This window comes from Parambassis ranga, chromosome 12 (genome assembly GCF_900634625.1).
Source record: "Parambassis ranga chromosome 12, fParRan2.1, whole genome shotgun sequence".
Classification (NCBI taxonomy): domain Eukaryota; kingdom Metazoa; phylum Chordata; class Actinopteri; family Ambassidae; genus Parambassis; species Parambassis ranga.
In genome coordinates, this window is record NC_041032.1 from 14126294 (window position 1) to 14146216 (window position 19923).

At 43.6% G+C, this 19923-nt stretch overlaps 1 protein-coding gene across 15 annotated transcripts; it reads right to left on the bottom strand.

Annotated features, from left to right (window-relative positions):
* Positions 1-130: 130 nt before the first annotated feature.
* On the bottom strand, positions 131-19410 carry add1 (adducin 1 (alpha)). Of its 15 annotated transcripts, XM_028417122.1 has the most exons (19): positions 19274-19410; positions 13402-13610; positions 12821-12983; positions 12420-12571; positions 12197-12277; positions 11929-12078; positions 11708-11851; positions 11516-11614; positions 11056-11229; positions 10609-10959; positions 8345-8440; positions 8166-8258; positions 7023-7109; positions 6083-6239; positions 5544-5915; positions 4678-4767; positions 3377-3392; positions 2426-2479; positions 1948-2083 (listed from the first exon to the last, which is right to left on the bottom strand). In XM_028417122.1, exons 2-18 carry the CDS (start codon positions 13594-13596, stop codon positions 2428-2430), a joined length of 2472 nt encoding a protein of 823 aa, XP_028272923.1. In that variant the 5' UTR covers positions 13597-13610; positions 19274-19410; the 3' UTR covers positions 1948-2083; positions 2426-2427. The 15 variants fall into 15 exon arrangements, with proteins under 15 accessions (XP_028272921.1, XP_028272919.1, XP_028272922.1 ...); XM_028417124.1 differs by lacking the exon at positions 2426-2479 and having other exon boundaries at positions 1908-2083; XM_028417129.1 differs by lacking the exon at positions 5544-5915.
* Positions 19411-19923: the final 513 nt, after the last annotated feature.

A 19923-nucleotide genomic window follows, 5' to 3' on the forward strand; every position in this document is an offset into this window, starting at 1 on the left:
GTGTGACGTTTCCTACGGCGCCCCTAGCGTCGGAAATGGGAAGCTCACCCTTCAAAATAAGGGCATTACATAGAAAACTCAAAATGGTATACAACAAATAATAATAATAATAATAACTACTACTACACAATTCTTATTTTCAAGGTAGTGTTTTTATTCATGGTTGTAAAAGAGGCAGAACCATGAGAGAGGAGAGGTGAAGTGTTAAGTCTGTAGATGGTGTAATGATGAGACATTTAAATTGGAAGTAGCTCGGACAGAGAACACAAATCAGCATAGTAGTGAGATTTAAAAACACAAATAATCTATGGTTGACTCGAAATGACCACGAGGACACAAAATCCAAACATAAGCGGTAGTTATACAGTCATTGAATCTTCACATGCAGTCCTATGAAGCTTTGTAATGAAGCACCATCAGGTGAAGCTTAGGTGACTGAACCTTTCATCAAAACAGCATGGACATGCTAAGCAAAGGATGGAAACAGCCACCTGCAAACTCAAGCACAGAACTGCTTCTCCAGTGTACACTGCGTCTTTATTGCAGCTGCAAACACACAGGTACTCAGTGCATTTTGCTCAGAGTGGAGTTCTACACAGGAAAGTCCAGAAATATGGTTGTTCGTGCAGCTCGGTAACATTGTCGTTTACATGTAACTGCATCTATGTCTACGGCCGACTATCTAAATGCAATGTGTGGTACTGAGTTCCAAAGCAGTGGTTTATAAAAAGAGAAAGTTCACAGTGCTCTCTCACAGCAAGTAATCATGGCTCAACCGACTATGTGAGGAAAAAAAAAAATGCTCCCAAACAAACACGACAACCGAGAACGGAATGAAAATCTCACACCGCTGTTTGACTTTTACACAAGAGGAAAAAAAGGAGGTAAAATGCAAAACAAATTATTAGAAAAAAAACACAGAGAATCTGTTTTTTTTTACACATTCCTTCCACATTCCACTAAAAGCCTTATAGCCCGTAGCAAAAATACAATACATCAACTTCTGGAAGTCCCTGCTCACACTTCCAGAAGTGAACATCAACAGGTCTGCAGCACCTCAGACGGATATTTTCAATGAGAAATATTCAACCAAATTTCCATAAAAAGCTAAAAAAAAAAAAAGAAGAAAAAAAACCCTAGCCATGTATTATGTTAAGATTTGTAATTATGATTGAATGTCTTGCATGATTTAATCAAAAATATTTTCTATTGAAAACTGCAGATTTGCATGTAACAAGCAATCACGTGGGCGCTAAAGGGAACAATTAGCACTATGCAATTTGTAGTTCTCACTGAATTTCCCTCTGTTTAAATGAGTACAAGGTTCTCTTTCTGCATTCACTGTTTTTTTTTAAAGACACTTTTACATATTTTGATACAATCCCAATACATTCTAGTGGTTACAATGGTTTAGTAATACTCTTAAAAAAAAAAAAAAAAAAAAAAAAAAAAAAGCGGAGGGGATAAAACCCTAAAACCTCACATCAGGATGTGTGTGTGCCTGTAATAATAGACATGCATAAAAGGCCAGATGGAGTGGACGAGACAGAAAGCATCACTCACAACTAAGAGCCTCTAAATAATTAAAAACCTTTTATGCAAACATTTTTTTACATTGTATACAAAATTGGCACACACTAACGAAGACCAATAGGTTAATAAGCCAGCGACAAATGATACCGAAACAACAGAAAGCATAACTGCGCGTGGCTCGCCCGAAGGGTGCAAACAAGAAGCAGAAAAAAAAGTTAAGAGGCCAGCCTTGAGGACCAATCTAACATTCTCCAATCTAAGATTCAGTCTTTTTTTTTGTTTTTCTTTAGGAAGGAAGGAGTGCGGAACTTCTTTTTCTTTTTGGAGGGTGATTTGCTGGGAGACTCGTCGCCCTCCTGGTCACCGGGGTCGGCCCCTTCCTCCCCGTCGGCTGCCTCGGCTGCGTCTGCAGCGGCAGCAGGCGCAGAGGCGGGGTCTTCGGCGGGAAGCGCCGGAGCGTCGGAGGGGTCATCGGGGGTTAAGTCTGGAAGCGTCTGTCTCAGGGTGGCTGCGTCGCTCTCATCCTTGTAGGTCTGTTCTGGCAAGGACTCTGGCGGAGGGAATGATTGAGAGAGTTATTGATCGCAGTGATGGCTTTGCACGGCTGGCAGTAAGACCTCTACAACCACTGGGTAAGCTGCTAAATCCACTCCGTTTCTACTTAAAAAGCATCCACATGTCACTGCATAAGTGGCACTGTGGTCCAAGAAAGCCTCAAACACAGGCAAAGTTCTCACTAGAGGCAAAAATACTACTTAAAACACACTCCACAGACATACAACAGGCCTCCATATGACCTCCACCTTTCCTCAAAGCTCAAAATGACATGCTGTTAAGATCTCATCTTTCATTTCCCTTCTTTTGAAGCTGCTACACAGCATGTTGTTTTTACCTTCATTTAAACAGGGAAATCTTAATGAGCGCAGTTCCCTTGCTCATTTGTAGCCTGTGTACAAACAGAACACAAGAGCCAAAGGTGTCAACAACAAGAACGGATGAAGTTAAACTCATTCCAAACTTAAGCAGCCCACAGGAAGCAATAAGTCGTGGATTATCAACGGGGCCCACAGAGTCTTAACTGGTGTTAGATCTGCCTGGATTTTAATTCAGATGCTGGGAGTATGAAACACAGGGTCCCCAAATCAGGGAGTTCACAGGGTTTGCTTTATTTCTAATTGATAAAAATGTCCACATATAAGCTGTTATAACATTGACACCATAGGTTTTCAAGCTGTTATGCTGCAAGCACATCCTTAGCCGATTGTAATTGGGCAACACAGAGAACCCTTCAGAAGAGTAGCCATCCATATAACTCCACTCACGCTGTGATACGTCAACCGTCTGTCACTCAAGCGGCAACGCCCATAATTATGCGTAATCTTCAACTAGACACTGACACTAGAAGAGAACCTATCATGGCAGTAGTTTGTGAAGTAGAGCAAGGGTGGCAAAAACACTTGCTTCTCTCTGCTTTTGAAATACTCCCAGCAACCACAGCTTTGTGCTGCATTCAGAGGGTCTCTCTCTGTACAACAAACAACATCCAAAACACTTCCACAAGCGCGCACTGTGCAGTCAGCTCAGCTGCGACGACGTTTTTAAACATCGCTCACATGCGACAGACTAGACTGGAGAAAGCGCTGCGATTCAGTCTTCATTTTACATCTCTCATGTCTGTCAGAACAGAGATGAGGCCAAACAACAACAACACACACACACACAGATAAAATGGAGACTAAGCACCACACAGCCAAGCTTCAGTGGCTTCAACAATGTTTCAAGCTAAACCAACAGCAGCAAGTTTGGTTGAGAAAGCCACACGCAAATAAAAGCACTGATATACCTGGTATAGGACTCGTCTGTAAGACAAACAACATTCAGAACATGTTCAAAACGACACCTGAGACACAAATATATACAGTGTCTTATAAAAAATGTGCTTATGTGCAAGAGAGGTTGGTTAATTTGAGAGTGAGTCAGCAGGAAGAGAAGAGATTATCTAATGTTAAGGATTTGAAAGGTTGTGAGGTTTACTTCAGAAACATCCCCCACTTCCTTATTTATCAGGTCACATGACAATCAGCTACTCAAATGTATGACATTACACGCTACGCTCGTCTAATTATTACAAGTGGAAGGAGCTCTGAAATAACCCCCATCAACCCCAGGAAAGAAGAGTTCAGAGAAGTGAACAGTCCCCGGCAAACAGGTCAGTCGGGCTCTGCTAACGAAGCCATGCAAAGAAAAAAAAAAAAACGGGTAAATGAGCAAACACAGGCGTGGAGAGGGTGACGGGTAATCAGGAAGGGGTGGTGAGGAGGAGTTGGAACAGCACATACTTACTATGGCAACAGGTACTCTTTTGTATTTCCATCTCCTGATTGTAATCGCAGCCACAAAGAAGAAAAAGCACAAGTAGAAACAAATGTCTATGCAGATCAAACCACAAGCACCGTGTTAAATCAAAAAAAGGTAAATAAAAATGTGAAAGAGAAGAAATAAAACCCCAGAATAATAATAAAAAAAAGAATGGTTGGGAACCATTCTTAGTAGACCCCAAAAAAGATGAGAATGGAAGTGAAGGGGGACAGGAGATACTGTACAGAGACACGGTATATTATCATACTTCTTATTAGATTACACCTGGAATCAATGTTTGTTTTTTTATGACTTACTTCTACTAGAAAATAAACGTATTTTAGTATCATCATTAATGATACTGCTGACAAAGGTGTAATCCAATAGTAATAAAGACCAAGAGGAAGGAAATAAAATATATATATCTAAAAAAAAACAAACAAAAAAAAGACAGTGGCTCTGGGGTCCATCAAATTTTTCTATTCAGTGTCATAAAACTACGTCCTCATAATAATTTGACTATAGTTTTTCTGCTGCTGAAAAAAAAATGCAAACCCTCTTGGCCTATTATTACAGAAAACACAGCACAACATTTGTAGTAGTATTATTAGACCACAAAAACACCAGACCCCAAGACAGACAGGCAGGTGGATCTGCATTCCCTCTGTAGAGCCCGAAAAAAAAAAAAACACCCAAACCACCCAGCCGGAGGACTGGAGGAGGAAACCCATGCTGACCCAGGGCTGGACTGCGCCAGGTGTGTTGAGTCTGTCAGGCTGAACTTACCTTCCTCTGCTCTGACCGGGGTGCTGGGTGGCGTGGAGGTGGGTTTCAGGGCTTTGGGCTCTTCCTCAGTCTCTACCTGTTGCTCTGGATCTGAAAAAAAACAATGGAGGAAATACATTTTTCTTGCCTGAAATTTTGATTGAACACATCATTTTGTGTCATTTTGCTTCGACGACAACAACAACACCGCAACACAAAAGGAAAGACAACACAAAGAACCAAACCAGGGAGTAAGCTTTAATCAGGAGAACACTGCCAACTGATCCAACTAAATCAACCTTCAAACACTCAAAGACCTGATTCCAGTCATTAATGGAAATTAGTCAGAAGCACAGAAGGGAGAGTTGACACCAACAGAGATATAACCAAGATAGGTTAGCAGGAAGAGTAGGAGGACCAGTGTTTATTTTCCACACATGGGCGCTCTGATTGGATGACTGAGCTCTGATGTAGCTTCACAGAAAAAGCAAGAACCCTGAAAGACAGGGGGTGATTTTGAATCTTAAACTTGACATTACTCCAGGCACCCTCTCTCCTCAGCTCCTCGTCCAATCAAACTACAGAAAGGTTTCTGATCTGCCAGAGCTCTGATGCCTTTGGACAAGACATCAGAGACGAGGGATTTGGGGGGGGGGGGGGGGGACAATCAAGCAAAGACTTTAGAGACTATGGGTAGGGAGGTTGCTTGCACATGGTTAAACAATGGCAGCAGACTCCAAACCCTCAGAAAGAGGAGAGGACACAGCAGACGGGGAATCCCAGACTCCCAGTGCAGTGGTATGTAGTAAGACGGGCCAGGGCTGAGCAAGGGGAGGAGGGAAGTGGAAGGCCAGAGCTTAGGCAAGACTCCGCTTCATCTGGTGTACCTGGAGCCTGATCTGCCTTCACTGCCTCTACCACTGTGGGATCCTGGTTGAGGGCCCGCAGCACGGCACAGTGGAACTCCTTATGTGGAGAATCCGGAGCTGAAAAAACCTCATCTGCAGTGGAAAAAACGTCATCTGCTACCGTCCCAGCAGAGCCTGCACGACTCTGAGCTGCTCCACTGGACAGGCCGAGAGAAGAGCCCGGATCAGAGGCTGGAGTGGTAGCTGGAGGTCGCAATTTCTCTAAGTTGGGTGAGTCAGATGCAGACAGTAGAGGTGGGGAGGCAGGCGCTTGACCCGTTGGCACCGTTTCAGGCTTCGGGCTGGGAACAGAGGAGGCTGACCCCTCCCTACAATCGCCTTGTCCCTGCACTGTGAATCCATGTGTTTGTGTGTGTGCATGGAGAGATAACATCACAGTTTGGCCTAAAGTTCATGAAGTCTTTGCATGATTCTGCACGACTGATTTTCACATACCAAGTGCATTTTAATAGACTGTCTTGTCATGTCTTGTCCTCTGCTCTACTTGTCAGCCTTACCTTCGGATCCTTTCTGTTTCTGCTCCACTTCCCGGCGGTACTCCTCCAGCTCCTGGTCGGTGAGTTTGGTGAAGGGGTTGGGACCTTGCTTGCTGACAACAACTTTGGGCTGGTACTCCTTTTCGATGATGGCCTTGGATGCAGTCACTAGCTCGCCCTACAGGACACACAGAGGCAGGGCAGAACATCAGGGGAGGAAATATTCCACTATATGATTATCAGACAGACATACAGCTGCAAGGCTGCCTCCTAAACCAAAACCACCAACTTCCCCAACTTCTCAAGTCTTGTTGTACCAGGCCTTGAGCTTTTGCTGATCAATTTATAATAGATTAATCCATCATGAAGTGGACATTTCTGTCATGTGAATCAATTTACTCAAGGCCTTTCTAAGAAGAACAGGACAGACAACCTGAGAACACAATGCCTCCGGCCACAGGTGTAGCCAGTTCATAGGCAAGTTGTAAAAATAACTGAACGTAATTATCAGAAAACACATATATCAGGCTTTTATTAATTTTTTACATGGTAATTTGGACAAAGCAAAGCACTGACAGGCCTAAGAAGCAGTCAACACAGAATACAAACATAATAAAAACAGGACTGTAAGTCGATCAGAAATTCCTCACACGTACTTACACATACAGTTGGAGGCATGCAGTGGACACCACCATCACTGGAGGACTTGTACTATGTATGTAATGGTAAAAATCTATCCTACAGACAGGCAGTCATGGCAGCAAGGTTTACTAACTCAGCATACTGTCCTAGCCAGCACACAAGCATCTTCATCAAACAGCGTCCAAGAGCTCCACAATAAATAAAGATGCCTGCAAACATAACAAAGGAGAAATGGCCTCATTTACACTGACCCTGCAAGCTGATATTACTGCTCGGAGGATGGTGTGAAGTAGAAGTGAAAGATATTTGTGGTTAGTACCTTTCTAAATGATTTAGCAGGACTATAGGACCCCTCGGACACATCGAGGCCATCAATAGTGTCTGTACAGTCAGATAGAGGGGCGTCCTGCAATAGTAAACCCAGTGAGGAGGAGGAGGAGAGCGACCCAGCTCTTCATCACCAATAGCATATTCAAATTAGCAGTCTGTCAGGCAGCCGTGAATGTGTGCAAACATTCACAAATACACACACACACACAAAGGGGGAAAGAGTATTGCAGCGTCTCATGCTTGTCAAAAGTACTACTGTAATATTAGGCTCTTTACAGCAAGAATGGCCTTTTCAAATGTAGATGGATTTATTTACTTGGTGTTAATATTCTTTCAGCTGTCTTTGTGATTAATGACTTTCCGCCTCTGCATTCACACACAGACATGACATGCAGAGGGATCCTTTTGTGGGGTTATGATAAACACAGCAGCCAGGAGCATGCACTGTAGTAGCATACTGTCCACAAAAGGGGGCGCTGTATAGTACATAGTCTTACTGATGTACTTGAGAAGCTTTACATAGCTCTAAAAATTGGACGTTAAATTGCCATGGCATTGCCATGATGTATGATAGGGCAATTTTTCATGCAAATGCAGAAAACATTTTAGGCATATTTCTGTCAAAATATGAGAAAAACACATGCACATTAAGTTTTTTTTTTAGCATTTCAAGACACCAACATAACCAGCCTGCATGAGCTGTGACTCTGTACTGCCAAAAAGAGAAGGCAAACTGAACCAAACTACAAATAAATAGTTAAAAACATACAATGTATGAATATGGACATAACCTGAGCTGGCAGGTTCAGAGAGAAAGGTGAGGTTCTCCCACATACTCACCTGCCAGACTGACAATCTCTGTAGCCAAAGAATAATTTCAGAGTTATAAAGTCACCCCACGCTCTGGAGGACATGCTCTTGCTCTGTTATTAGTGGTTACACTGTCAGAAACTGACATCATTTAATTACAGCTCATTTCAACGCACAATATTCACACATTGCTGCATCCTGCTATACGAGGCAAATCCACACCTGGACAGAATACATAAGGAGGATTTGTTTTAAGCTCAATTGGAGACACATTCTCCATCCAGGTGAGGATAGAAGCGAGGTATTGGCGGTGAAGACTGACCTGGTTGTAGGTTCGATCCACCACAGTGCTGGCACACAGAACCTGAGACTGAGGCCCTGCTGTCTTTATGTCCTGCAGGTTCTGCTCCCGGATCTACAAAAGACAACATGTTTACTTCATAAAAGAGATCATCAAAAAAAAACAAAAGAAGTTCCACAGAAGACAGGAAACTGTGATACCTTATTCCTCATTTCCAGGACTTCCTTTGGGTTGGTGTTCAATGGGATGAACTGATTGGCCACGGCAGCCTGGCGGAGCCCCTCTTCCTTTGTCCACTGTAAACACCAAATCAAGTGTTACAACACAGCTAAATGGCAGATAAGACATGACAAGTCAAGCACAAAGTCAGACAGAATATAATGCAGGCTTCACAATACAAGAAACATGCTGAACTGAAAATGACAAAAAGTTGGATGTAAAAGAGTTTGAATGTAAAAGGTGAACCAATGATGATGATGAGGTACATTTAGAAAACAAACGTCACCTGTGTTTTCCTAAAATGATCAGCCATCTCTGCTGCTCTATTCTCATAGTGCTCTTGTCTATTCATCTGTTATCCCATGATCACTAAACCCATCTCTACTACCTGTGCCTGGTGAGCTAAGGTCTCTGGAAGTCTGCGCCACCATTAGACTTTTTCCCCCCCCCCGATACCTATTCCCTTATCATCTGGGACTCTGCTCTATAACATAGCTTCTTACTCATTTCTATTTGAGAAGTAAGGCCGATGTGAGCCACCAAAGAGACAACACTGTGTGTTTAAATATTTTAACATCCTTTCCCCAACAGGCTGAACGTGTAAAACACAACCACTGCAGCATCATCACTGATATATAATTAAAAATAAATCCAAAGCAAACGGGTGCACACTGAGAATCAACTGAAAATGAGAAAAAAGGTGAAGGGGTGAAGGTGGGGGGGGGGGGGGGGGGGAGTGAAGGAGAGGGGCAAAAAGGTGAGGAAGGAGTGAGAGGTGGCTGGGTGGGTGGGTGACTCAGACAATGAGGCTGGCTTACGAAGCGAGTGTGGCAGTGAGGGGTGAGCTGGCATCACCAAAGTCATTTTCCAGGCTGATACACAACAACAAGGACGACAGAGATAAGAGAGAAACACACCCGAGGACACTCGCCCGTCGTGTTGGGACAAAAAAAAAAGGCCATTGTCACAACACTACAAACTAGCAGGAACTGTCCTAGTAAGGATGAAACCTTTGTTTGTGACATATCTCTTTAAAGAAGTGAGGAAATACCACCACAATGTGTTTTTGTGAACCTGGTAATGCTCAGCATGATTGAAGGAAAAGGTCTGCACTCGTTTGTTGCACCAAAGTGAATGAGCAGCGGGTGAAAATTGAAATCAAATATTCATGCAACATGTTTATACTGAACTTTTTTAAGTTAACTAAGCATGTAACAGCAGAAGCTCATGACTTCATTCCTCTGTTTACTCCAAGCTTGGCTGGTTAGCTGCCAAACCAAGGGGCCAGATGAGAAAAGGGATTCTGAATGGGTCGGGTTGGTTGAGTATGAGATGAACATGTAAACACGATATACTCACTGAGAACGAGTCTCACAACACAACATTTCCTACTTTCCCAACAGGAGATAATTGATTTAAAAGTCAGGTCAAATTATTGTTTACTGTTTGTTTTTTTTTTCCACTCATGCAGACCGCGAGGTGTTAGAAACCATTTTCTGAATAAAACAGACTAGAAATTAGCGGAGAGGAAGCACAGACGTACAACTGGGGGGCAGTGTTTGAGAAAATAAAAACTTTAAAAAGCAGGCTGCATAACTCTTTTGTTGAGGTATCACTTTTAATCACTAGCTGGCATTAATCTAAAAAAAAAACATATACTCTCAGAGACATGCCACCTTCCTCTTCCATCTTATAAAATGTTTTATAAATAGAACCAAAAAGCAAAAATCACTCTTGGTTATTACTGTACACCTTTAAATTTTGGAAATAATTTTCCGTTATTGACCTAGAAGTAGCATCAAGATGCAGAGACAACAGTAAAAAATGTGTAAATAACGGGTGGTGAGCAGTAAGTGTGGTTAGCAGCAACATCACCATGTCTTGCCACATTCACCTGCCTACCTGAGGGCTCATGCCACACCCTGCTGCTCGCTCCTCTGGGAAAAACATCAACACCAACAATGCATTTCACTACTACACATGCAGTGGGGCATGCTATGGGCAGCTGGCCCGGCATCATGAAGCGTTAGGAGAGCAACGGGGAAAAAAAGATTGAATAACTACAGCTATGATTCAAAGTGGTTGACACGCAGAGCTGACTAGATTAGAAAGATGGTTAGTAGGACATCTGAAATGTAGCATAATTTTGACTATCCCCAGACCCTCAGGATGCCGACCACCTACCCATTTCCACCAACAAGGTAGCTGTAAAATCTATACTATGAACAATAAGGTAGGCACAGACCAAGCAGTTGGTTATACAGCTTGGCACGCAGACACCGGACGAGAGAGACTGCAGCAAGGGTTTGACGTGATCGTGTGTTATGTTCGTCCACACCTTAGGCTTCGACTTGGGGCTGCTGCCGTCGGGCCCATCCTCGTAGGGCTCGTCGGGGCGGCTACCGGCATTGAGCCAGCGGGTCTTGTCGCGCTGACCGTGCTGGAAGCTGTGTTTCAGCGGGGAGCGAGCACCAGAGTCACTGTCCTCCCCGTATGAGTAACCACCGTGGGCGGAGGAAGCGATCTCCACGTCACTGTACTTTTTACCTTTGTCTCGCAATGCCGGGCAGCGGTAAGGATAGCCCGTCCTGTAGCCCTACGAAACAGGAAGACATCAAACAAGCAACAATTTCAGTAATGTCTGAAAAATTGACTATTGTAACTGTTAAAAAACAAACAAACATCTGCTTACCAAGTTGTCGAGCATTCTCATGAGAGCCTCAAACTCCTGCTCCCCGACTTGCCACTTAGGGTGTGTTGAGGACCCGTCGCCAGCTGGCTCAGGGACACGTGGGCGCAGCTTGTATTTGGCTGGGTCCAACATGACCAGATTGTCTGGCCCTCCAGCGCTGGCCAGTGTTCGCACCTGGAAAACAGTGAGGGGAGTGTACAAATAGACAAACCACACACAGACACATCCATAACAAACAAAAAAGAAACATGGACATGAGCACGTACAGAGAGACCCAAACATCCAACACAACACACACAAACACACATCAACATGAAGAAACATGTATAAAGATGTGGAGGGACAAGAGACAAAGGCAATTGTTATGAAAAATGCAGACACATCTTTGCACAATGACATCAAAGTCAGAAAGTTGTTAAAGGGACAGCAGCCTTTGAAAAAGTCTTGGTGTGTCTCCTACCTGTATCTCACAGGCAGTGACCAGATTGTGGATGTAATAGAAAGCTTCCTCCACTGTTTCACCTACTGACACCAAGCCATGGTTCCTCAGGATCAGCACCTGATATGAAAATGAAAATGAAAGCTCTCTCAAGCTGCAGAAGCCCATTTGATCTTGTTTTTATTTTTACAAGCTCACACACGCAGCTGCTACCTTGCTCGTAGGCCCGATGTTCCTTTGTATAAGAGCAGTTTCTTCCTGATCCACCAGTATGCCGTGGTAGTCATGATAGCCCACCTCACCCAGGGACAGAGCCTCGGGTGAGATCGGCAACAGTCCGCATTTCATGGCTGACACCTGCAACCGAGCGAAATCATACAACATCGAACTGACATCTGTTACATGTGTTTTGAGCACGGAGCGCTGTCTCTTACCGCAGCACCTGCAGGTGTGTGTATATGTACGACACACTTGACGTCAGGCCGTGCAGCGTAGATGGCAGAGTGGAGAGTAAAGCCAGCTTGGTTGACCCCGAGGTTGGTGCTACCCCGGTCCACTATCTCACCCTGAAGATTAATCTTCACCTAGAGACCATGGCAGGCAGCACAGGATTAACTTCAACAGATCTCATCCTATGAAAAGTGAACTAAAGGTAATTTAACCGTAGAAGAGAAACATGAGAAGATTTGGACTGCTTCTTACCAGACTGGAGGCAGTGACTTCACTGTAAAGGAGCCCAAAGGGGACAATAAGGAAGTGCTCCTTGTCTGAGTTCACTCGAACCTATAAAAGAAAGGCAGTCATGTTAGACTTTTAGACCTGAGCGGACCTAAATCAATTAAATCAACCCCATAAAGACAGGATTAGGAACAGCAATGGTAACTACTCCTACTAGTTTATTGGAGCAAGTACACTAATGTCTTACTGTGAGGTGGTTATAGATGAGCTCAGACCAGCCGAACAAGTCAGCGAGCCGATAAAAAGCAGCCAGCTTGCACCGCAGCAGCTTCTCCCCCTTGTCATAGGAAATGGAGTCAGAGCCGCGCAGATCGTTGACAGGAGTCACCATCCCCAAGCCTTAGATAGGGGGGACAAATAAAGACAGCATTCAAAATAATGAATAGAAGTGCAAACACCGAAGCACTTCCTCTGCATTCCTCGTCAGTCGGGAATAAAACAGAATCTTATTTACACATAATCGCACATATCGACTGGACTCTTTGTCCTGAAAGTGACTCTGACGTATGCTGCATTATTCATGGTGAGTGCAGACGTTGCTGTGCTGAGGTCAAAAAGTCACATACACTCATTGTGTTCTGTGCTTACTCATGTTGAGTGCCGCCATGCCTCCCTGGGGTGCAGCAGGGTACATGGAAGGCATGCTGGTGGTCATGAAGTCTGCGATCTGCTGCAGGGCCAGCAGGCTAGTGGGCGTCTTCCCTTTCTTCAGCTGATCCTGGATCATCGTCTCCAGCTCCTCGCAAAACGCCTGCCAGTCAGTGAGGTGATCATCAGATTAGGATTTTGCCAATTTAACATGTATAACAGTATATTTTAAAAGCAGACATGAGAACTCATGTACATGGGCGACGCAAAGAAAAGCAGCGGCTCGTGTGCACTCTCCTGACCTTAACACAGTAAAAACCTCATGTACACACCATTCAAGGCCCACTGTGCAGATACATCATTGCTTTTCATTCACACAATAGTCCTTTTAACAGAGCTGTTCTCTGTCCTGGGCATTCAACCCATCACAAACCCTCTGTTGAAGAGGAATAAACTGGATCCATCATGTGATGTTGAGAAGGCTGCTTACTTTACACTAAAGCTGCATTTTCACGGCAGGCCCATGGAAACAACTTCATCAAAATGTATGAAGGCGCAGGATTAATGTCTGTTCCACTGACCGGACTCTGTAGAATCATGGAGACCCTCTTCCTCTGCTCCATCATGTTGAAGTCCTGCCGCAGGTCAGGCGCCATGTTCCTCTCCCTCTGGTACTCTGGACTGCTCTCGTCCACCCGGTCAAAATACCGCTCCTTGTGGGGGGCTGTGGTGGGAGGGGGAGCCGTCACCACCCCGGCACCTGACTCACCGTTCATCCTGGGCTGGCCTCCTGTAGACGTGACAAGAGATGACAATCTCAGTTTCCAACTTAAAAGCCTCACAGGGGTGAAGAACTGAGCTTTATCTTTATCTTTTCAGTTCAGTCGATGCACAATGGCACAGAGGTTGTCACACACCGTTTGTATTCAGGTATTAGAGTTAGTTGGTGACAGTAGACTGGAGCCGGAAGATAATAAAGCATCCAACCGTCCATTAGCGGATGAACACTATGTTTCAGACAGAAACCTTTGGCATGAATAGCTTTGCAACTTAACTCTTTGATTTAACCTTCTGTTTTTGCAAGTTGTAGTCTGAAGATATCAACATAAAATATTTCCTCGTTTACAAGGGAGGGACAATGCATTATCAGTCGTTAGATCAAAAGGCCAATCACACCAACCACACTCTCTCCTACTTCCTGCCTCGGTCATGTGACCACTCTCCACAGCTCAGAGAGATTTTCCATTGATTTCCACAGTGTGTTTCCTGGAGTCACAGCACCACTTAACCATCAAAGCTTGGCAAAGACTTCAACCATAGCCAGCCGGCCACAGAAAAACATTATACACTGCATGAGATGAAATAGCTCACACATGATCACATCTTCTGTTAATCAGCTGCTGTACACTAACAGACAACCACAGCATAAGCATAAGACAGATCACCCCATAGCTATCCAGCTGGCTGAGTGCTTATGAGGATAAATTGTCTCCACCTGTCTGTCACAGCATTACTCAGACTCTGACTTTGGAGGACACAGGCCGACGTTGGAGCATGGAGAAAATGTGTGTGCAAGCGTGCATAATAGGTGGTGTTCTGGTAGAGACTGATGCAGCCCATTAGTTCACATCAATACAAATGTTCAGCCAAAACAACCATGACAACTGCAGGCCTAGCCCAAAGCATGCAGTGTCACACAGAGAGCTAACAGTGCTTCTCTCTGCTCTCTGTCCCCTTTTATTAGTGCTCTGAGATTTCTAACAAGGATAAACTGATGTTTTTACATCAGTGAAGCTACCTTATATAATGAAAATTAAATTATGACATAATAGATCACCACCCTGGGACACGCCTTCAAATATGTGATTAAAAAAAAATAAATCACAGCAATATTCTGTGCTCTGGTGCGCTGGTTACCTTTTGACCGTTTTTATTTGGTCCAGCAGAATTTAGCAGCTACTGTTCAAACAAGAGGACTTAATAAAAAAAAAACCTTTCAGCTGAAAACAAATGTCTCCGTTTAGTGTGATGGAAACAGTTTAATCCAATTCTCAACATAATCTACATTATTTGAAATATTAAAAAAGCAAACACTCTCCAAAGTCCAAACTGTCCAAAGAGAAGGCAGTTGGGGTTGAGACAGACACCTCCCTCTCACATTATTTCTTTAAAACGCTCTGATGAAATAACATAATATGAGAGAAACAGGCTGCACACCCTCTGCAATCATTCAGGAAGGAAATCTGTTGTTGTGTCTTACTCTTCTTGTGATTAGGACATCAGTTATTGACAGAGGAATAAGGACATCGGCAATTAGATCTGGTGCCAAACACACTCATTAGAGAGAAAGACCAGAGTCCCAGTCCTTCGCGTGCTGTGACACAAATATATCTCCAAAAATGGAAAAATCAACTAAAGTGAGGGCTACAGGCAGAATCATGGAGAACAACACTGCGGTGTCTGCAGAGTGACCCATGTCAGCCTGGTTTACAGGAAGGTCTTAATGCTTCCAGACTGCTGGTCAGACTGTGCTTGCTTTGATTAGAGTTGTTTACAAGTCATATGTCACTTTACTGTTCATGTAACGCTTGCTGCAAAGGCCCAAAATAATTGTGGGGAGCTGAAGATGAAGCATCATCATGTGAGGCTGTACTGTGAACAAAAAAGGCTGTTCTCTGTTTAACTCGAGGATAGGTTTTAATGTTAATCCTGCTGATGGGTGCCCAACTAAGCACTCAAGGATTTTTGTAACGGGAGCCATCATCCCAGACAGAGTCCAACACAGCAGTGAACGAAGCATTTGTTAAAGCATATGCAAGACTATTATAAAGGAGAAGGAGACACGGGAGCTGCTGGGAGAAAATAGTCTGTATTAAAATTACCTTTATGCTAAACAAAGCTAGCAGAGACTGAACGGAATACATATAATTTAGGCATTAACACAAACCACTAATGAGATAAACAGAGTCACTTCCACTGTCCAAGCACTTATTTGAGCACAGTTCTCCTACTACACTCTGCTTTTGCAAATATGAATTCAATCACTCCAGCTGTGAAATAACTAACAACGCTAAAGCAGATGACTCCGTCCTGACGTTGTTTATTTCTCACAGGACAGCGTAGCATCAACACAGGCTGCAGATGCAGGAAGTTTTGTCATTTTACCAGAGAGCCCCTCCTAATCTCATCTCCCCCCCTCATATGTGTAGGTGCGGGGGTTAAAGAGTACAATCACTATGGAAACCTACATTACCATGGAAACACGAGACAGCCTTTACAGATCACTGTTATGTAAGAACAGAACAGCTGTGGGCCAACAAGCCTGTTATTAGTGTCACAAGCAGCACACCTTCAGACTGATGTGTTACTCACTTTCAATTAAATATAAAACATGGCAGGGACTCATAATCAGAGACTGTAGGTTAGGAGGAGTGTGAGCATTTATTTATAAGAATGCTGGAGTTTCACATTAAGAGAAGCCCGTGTTTTATAAAAAGGAGACTGACTGGTTTTAATATTTTATAAATGCACTTAAACTAAACTCCAGAAACGTCCTAGTGCATCTGTCTAGAACAGGAGGAGAATCAACTAAACATACAAAAACACAGTCATGGTATAAAAGGAAACAGTCTTGTGATGGCCTTGGCTGTCATTACCCCCCACCCATTTAAATATCCTTATTGTAGAGTGCCCTGTACTCAGCTTGGGTGTGTCTGAAGCTGCAAGTCAGGCACCACATGTTAAGGATTTCACGGCTAACCCAACTCTCCTAAAATATTTTGTCTTGGCAGTATATGATCATAATCATCTGCCAAGTGCCTTGCAGGTCTGGAAAGTCAGAGGTGGATATTGGCACTGTACATACAACATCCTTAATAAACATCTGTGTATGTAGGAGACGCTATGACCTGCAGAAGAAACTGCACTGGAAAGGATCAGTGTCAAGAAGACTCTCTTATCTCGGACTGGAGTAATGGCATAAACACCTCGTTTCAGTTCTTGCCTTCAGGATGCTGCTAATAAGACTAAGAAAACAGCATCCGACAAACACCCGATGCGTCTGTTTCTGAAGCTTTATTAGTCATTTGTCTCTACAGCTCAGTGAATTAATCCATATTTCAGTGTTGTGTTCATAATTTCCCTTTGAATGGCGGAAGCTTGCAAAAAAAAAAAAACATCTTTTCAGCATGACTAAGCTGTGACCAATAGATCCATTTTGCTCCGTCCAAAAATATGCCAATCAAGTGGTCGCCAGTGAAAAGATCATTATGCATGTCGGAAAAAAAGACGTCCTCAATGTGTTGCTGGTCTTTCTGTAACAGTTTTCAGACACTCAAAAGAAGCACACAGACAAGACCTCTTTATATCTCTGAGCTGGATGCCTGTCATTACTGGAGGTGAAGAATCCAACAGCAACTGCCCAGGAGTATGCCTGTGTGTGTGTGTGTGTGTGTGTTCCTAAAACCAGTAGGAATGCATTAGGTGTCATTTTAGCACTGCCCCTGCTTGATCTTGTCTTGTGCACAAGCCTGTTATTAGCATGCACTGTGAGCTCATAGTGTTATTAGCAACACGGCAGAAAGAACAGTGGAGAGGAGGAGGAGGAGAGGAAGAGGTGCTAATATGTATGTAAATATTTTATCTTATTTTGAAAGTTCAGTTGCAGCTCCAGGCCCAGACAAGGAAATACAAGATTTAAGGTTTAATCTGTACGTACAGCATTTAGTTATTTCAAGCTCTTATTACCAGAATGAACAAAGAGATTTTGGCAAAAACAAACGGGCCCTGACAAAGCAAGCCACATGCTTTTTCCTCTCTGCGTAAGAAAATAATCATCTGTCCCCAACTGCCATGGACAGGCAGGACGCTCTGCTGCGTTACTGTGCAAGTACAGTTCAAAGGTTTATCTGGGTGTCACATGTTACTCGGGACAGAGTGGTGGGAGACGGCTCTCTGAAACAACACTCCTCCCTGTACTGTTTCCGTATCATGTGTGCATCCCTCTGTCTGTACAGCATTTTAGTAGCTGCAGTAAACTATGTGGCCTAGACACAGCCCCAGACTGGATATTACCATGATCGTTAGTGACCTCAGTGGTGTGAATAGAAGTTCACAAATCTCTGTCTCTGCATCTCTAAACCTGCAAAATGCTGCTAAGTGATCACATATGGAGGGGAAGGAAGCGAAGAGAGAAACAGAGAGAATGAAGCTGAAATGAGGAACACATTTTCAGCTGCACTGCAGTCCAGGGTGTGGGCGTGGGGAGTGGGAGTTAAACAAACACGGAGCTCGGCGTCTACACCAAGTGTGTATGTGTTGTAGTATCGAGGGTGGCAACATGGAGCCAGACTGACAGAGCTAAGCTCCGTCCACTGGGACGTTTCACTCATTCTAAGAGAATGACCAAATCCAGGGAGTTACCGTCGCTCAACACACACACACACACATTTCAGACACATATCTGGCAGTTTGGCCTCTTCTTTATAAAGTTCACCATGAGCCCCTTCCCCCTCTTACTGTAGGGGGGGGGAAGGGGCTTATGGTGAACTTGATAAAAAAGCCAGAGACAGCAACGAAACAACAAGATAACCGTCAGTCAAGAAAGCACTTTCTAATTAAGAGCTGCATGACAGAAGCTTTCTCTGCTCCTATCACCTCTCAATCCACTTCTTAACATTTGAGCAAGACAATCAGGGCTGCGACTTTCAATTCACGATTATGTGATAAGTGGAGAGGGGCAATCGCAGGTTCCAAGTCCAGCAAACTGAGTGAAAAAAGAAGCAGATCACAGCTGGGAGGCTTGGAAAACCTGATATTTGAAGTACTAACTGAATTCTCTTTTTGTCACACATATAATAATATACTGGGACTGGTGTTGTGACACTATTTCACACTGGGATTTAAATTCCTCTCCATATGATGTAGCATTTTTTTTTCAAACCTTGTTTACACTGTAAAAAGTGTGCACACTGATATCATCAGGCAGGACACAGGCTGTGATGGAACAGCCAAACTGTTCCATCACCTCACACAGCCTACACGCCCTGTGTAGTAAAAACACACACTGTACGCTGCATGATTGCATGCATCGGCCTGAACACCACTGGAGTCCATATTAAACAGCTACAGTAAGTGGGCGCATGTGAGATGCATAAAATAATGCCTCCACACAGGCCTGCTCATGCAGCTAGCTAACGGTACTTACAGGCACGGATCGTGTTTCTCTTAGCAATCGCTATTGATTACACCCTGGGTGGATGTTATTTTGTTAAACTACAGTCAAACACACACACACACACACAATTACAAGTTTCACGGTGTAAAAACAACGTGCAGAGCAGCACACACACACATATTAGCAAAACACAGCTCGCCATCGAGAAACATTACAAAACAAACAGCGACAAACACTGTCGCTGAAACGCAACATATATCGATCACCTCAAACCTTACCCTCTCTTTGATGAAGCGATGAAATATAAACAGAGCTACGCGAGAGCCGAACCTTCGATTTTCACTATTTTTATCCCCGACCCTGGTGATTTAGGAGTGGGTTTATCTCCCTGCGCCTGTCGGTCCAGCAGCGTCGCTCCGCCCATCCAGCATCAAGCTACTTGGGTGCGGCTAACGGCCTAATCTGCGGCTTGCTATTGGTCAATAAGTACCACGTGATAAAATCAAGGATAGTGATTGGAGGAAGTCCTCAAAGCCCGCCCCCTTAGAAAGTAGCTTTTCATTTCAATGTTAGAATTTAATAATAATTATAAACGATAAATTACACAGAAAAATCTAATTTAAATAGATGTTTAGATTAAAAAATATATTATTTAGTCTTTAAACTGAATTAGACTTCCTGGGCTACATGTTGTTTATTTTAATGTAATCGATTTTTAAATAGTTTTGAGATGATATGAACAGTATTTTGAATCATTTAGAAACTTTGGTCTAAGGACACATTAATTCCCAAAAAATACATACATCAGGGGGGTAAAGTAAAGTTTTAAAAAACTTGGACAGGGCGTCTCACAGCCAGGGGGCGCAGTTATATTCAGGATTTCCGGTGAAAACACCACTGTGGCATTAAGATAAAAACCTTAATTGCC

Coding starts and splice junctions, on each gene's coding strand:
- add1 (XM_028417118.1), bottom strand. CDS start 13,596: ATGAACGGTGAGTCAGGTGCCGGGGTGGTGACGGCTCCCCCTCCCACC. Junction 11,852..11,928: donor ACACACCTGCAGGTGCTGCG/GTAAGAGACAGC, acceptor GCTCGGTTGCAG/GTGTCAGCCATGAAATGCGG. Junction 5,916..6,082: donor GAAACAGAAAGGATCCGAAG/GTAAGGCTGACA, acceptor ATGGATTCACAG/TGCAGGGACAAGGCGATTGT.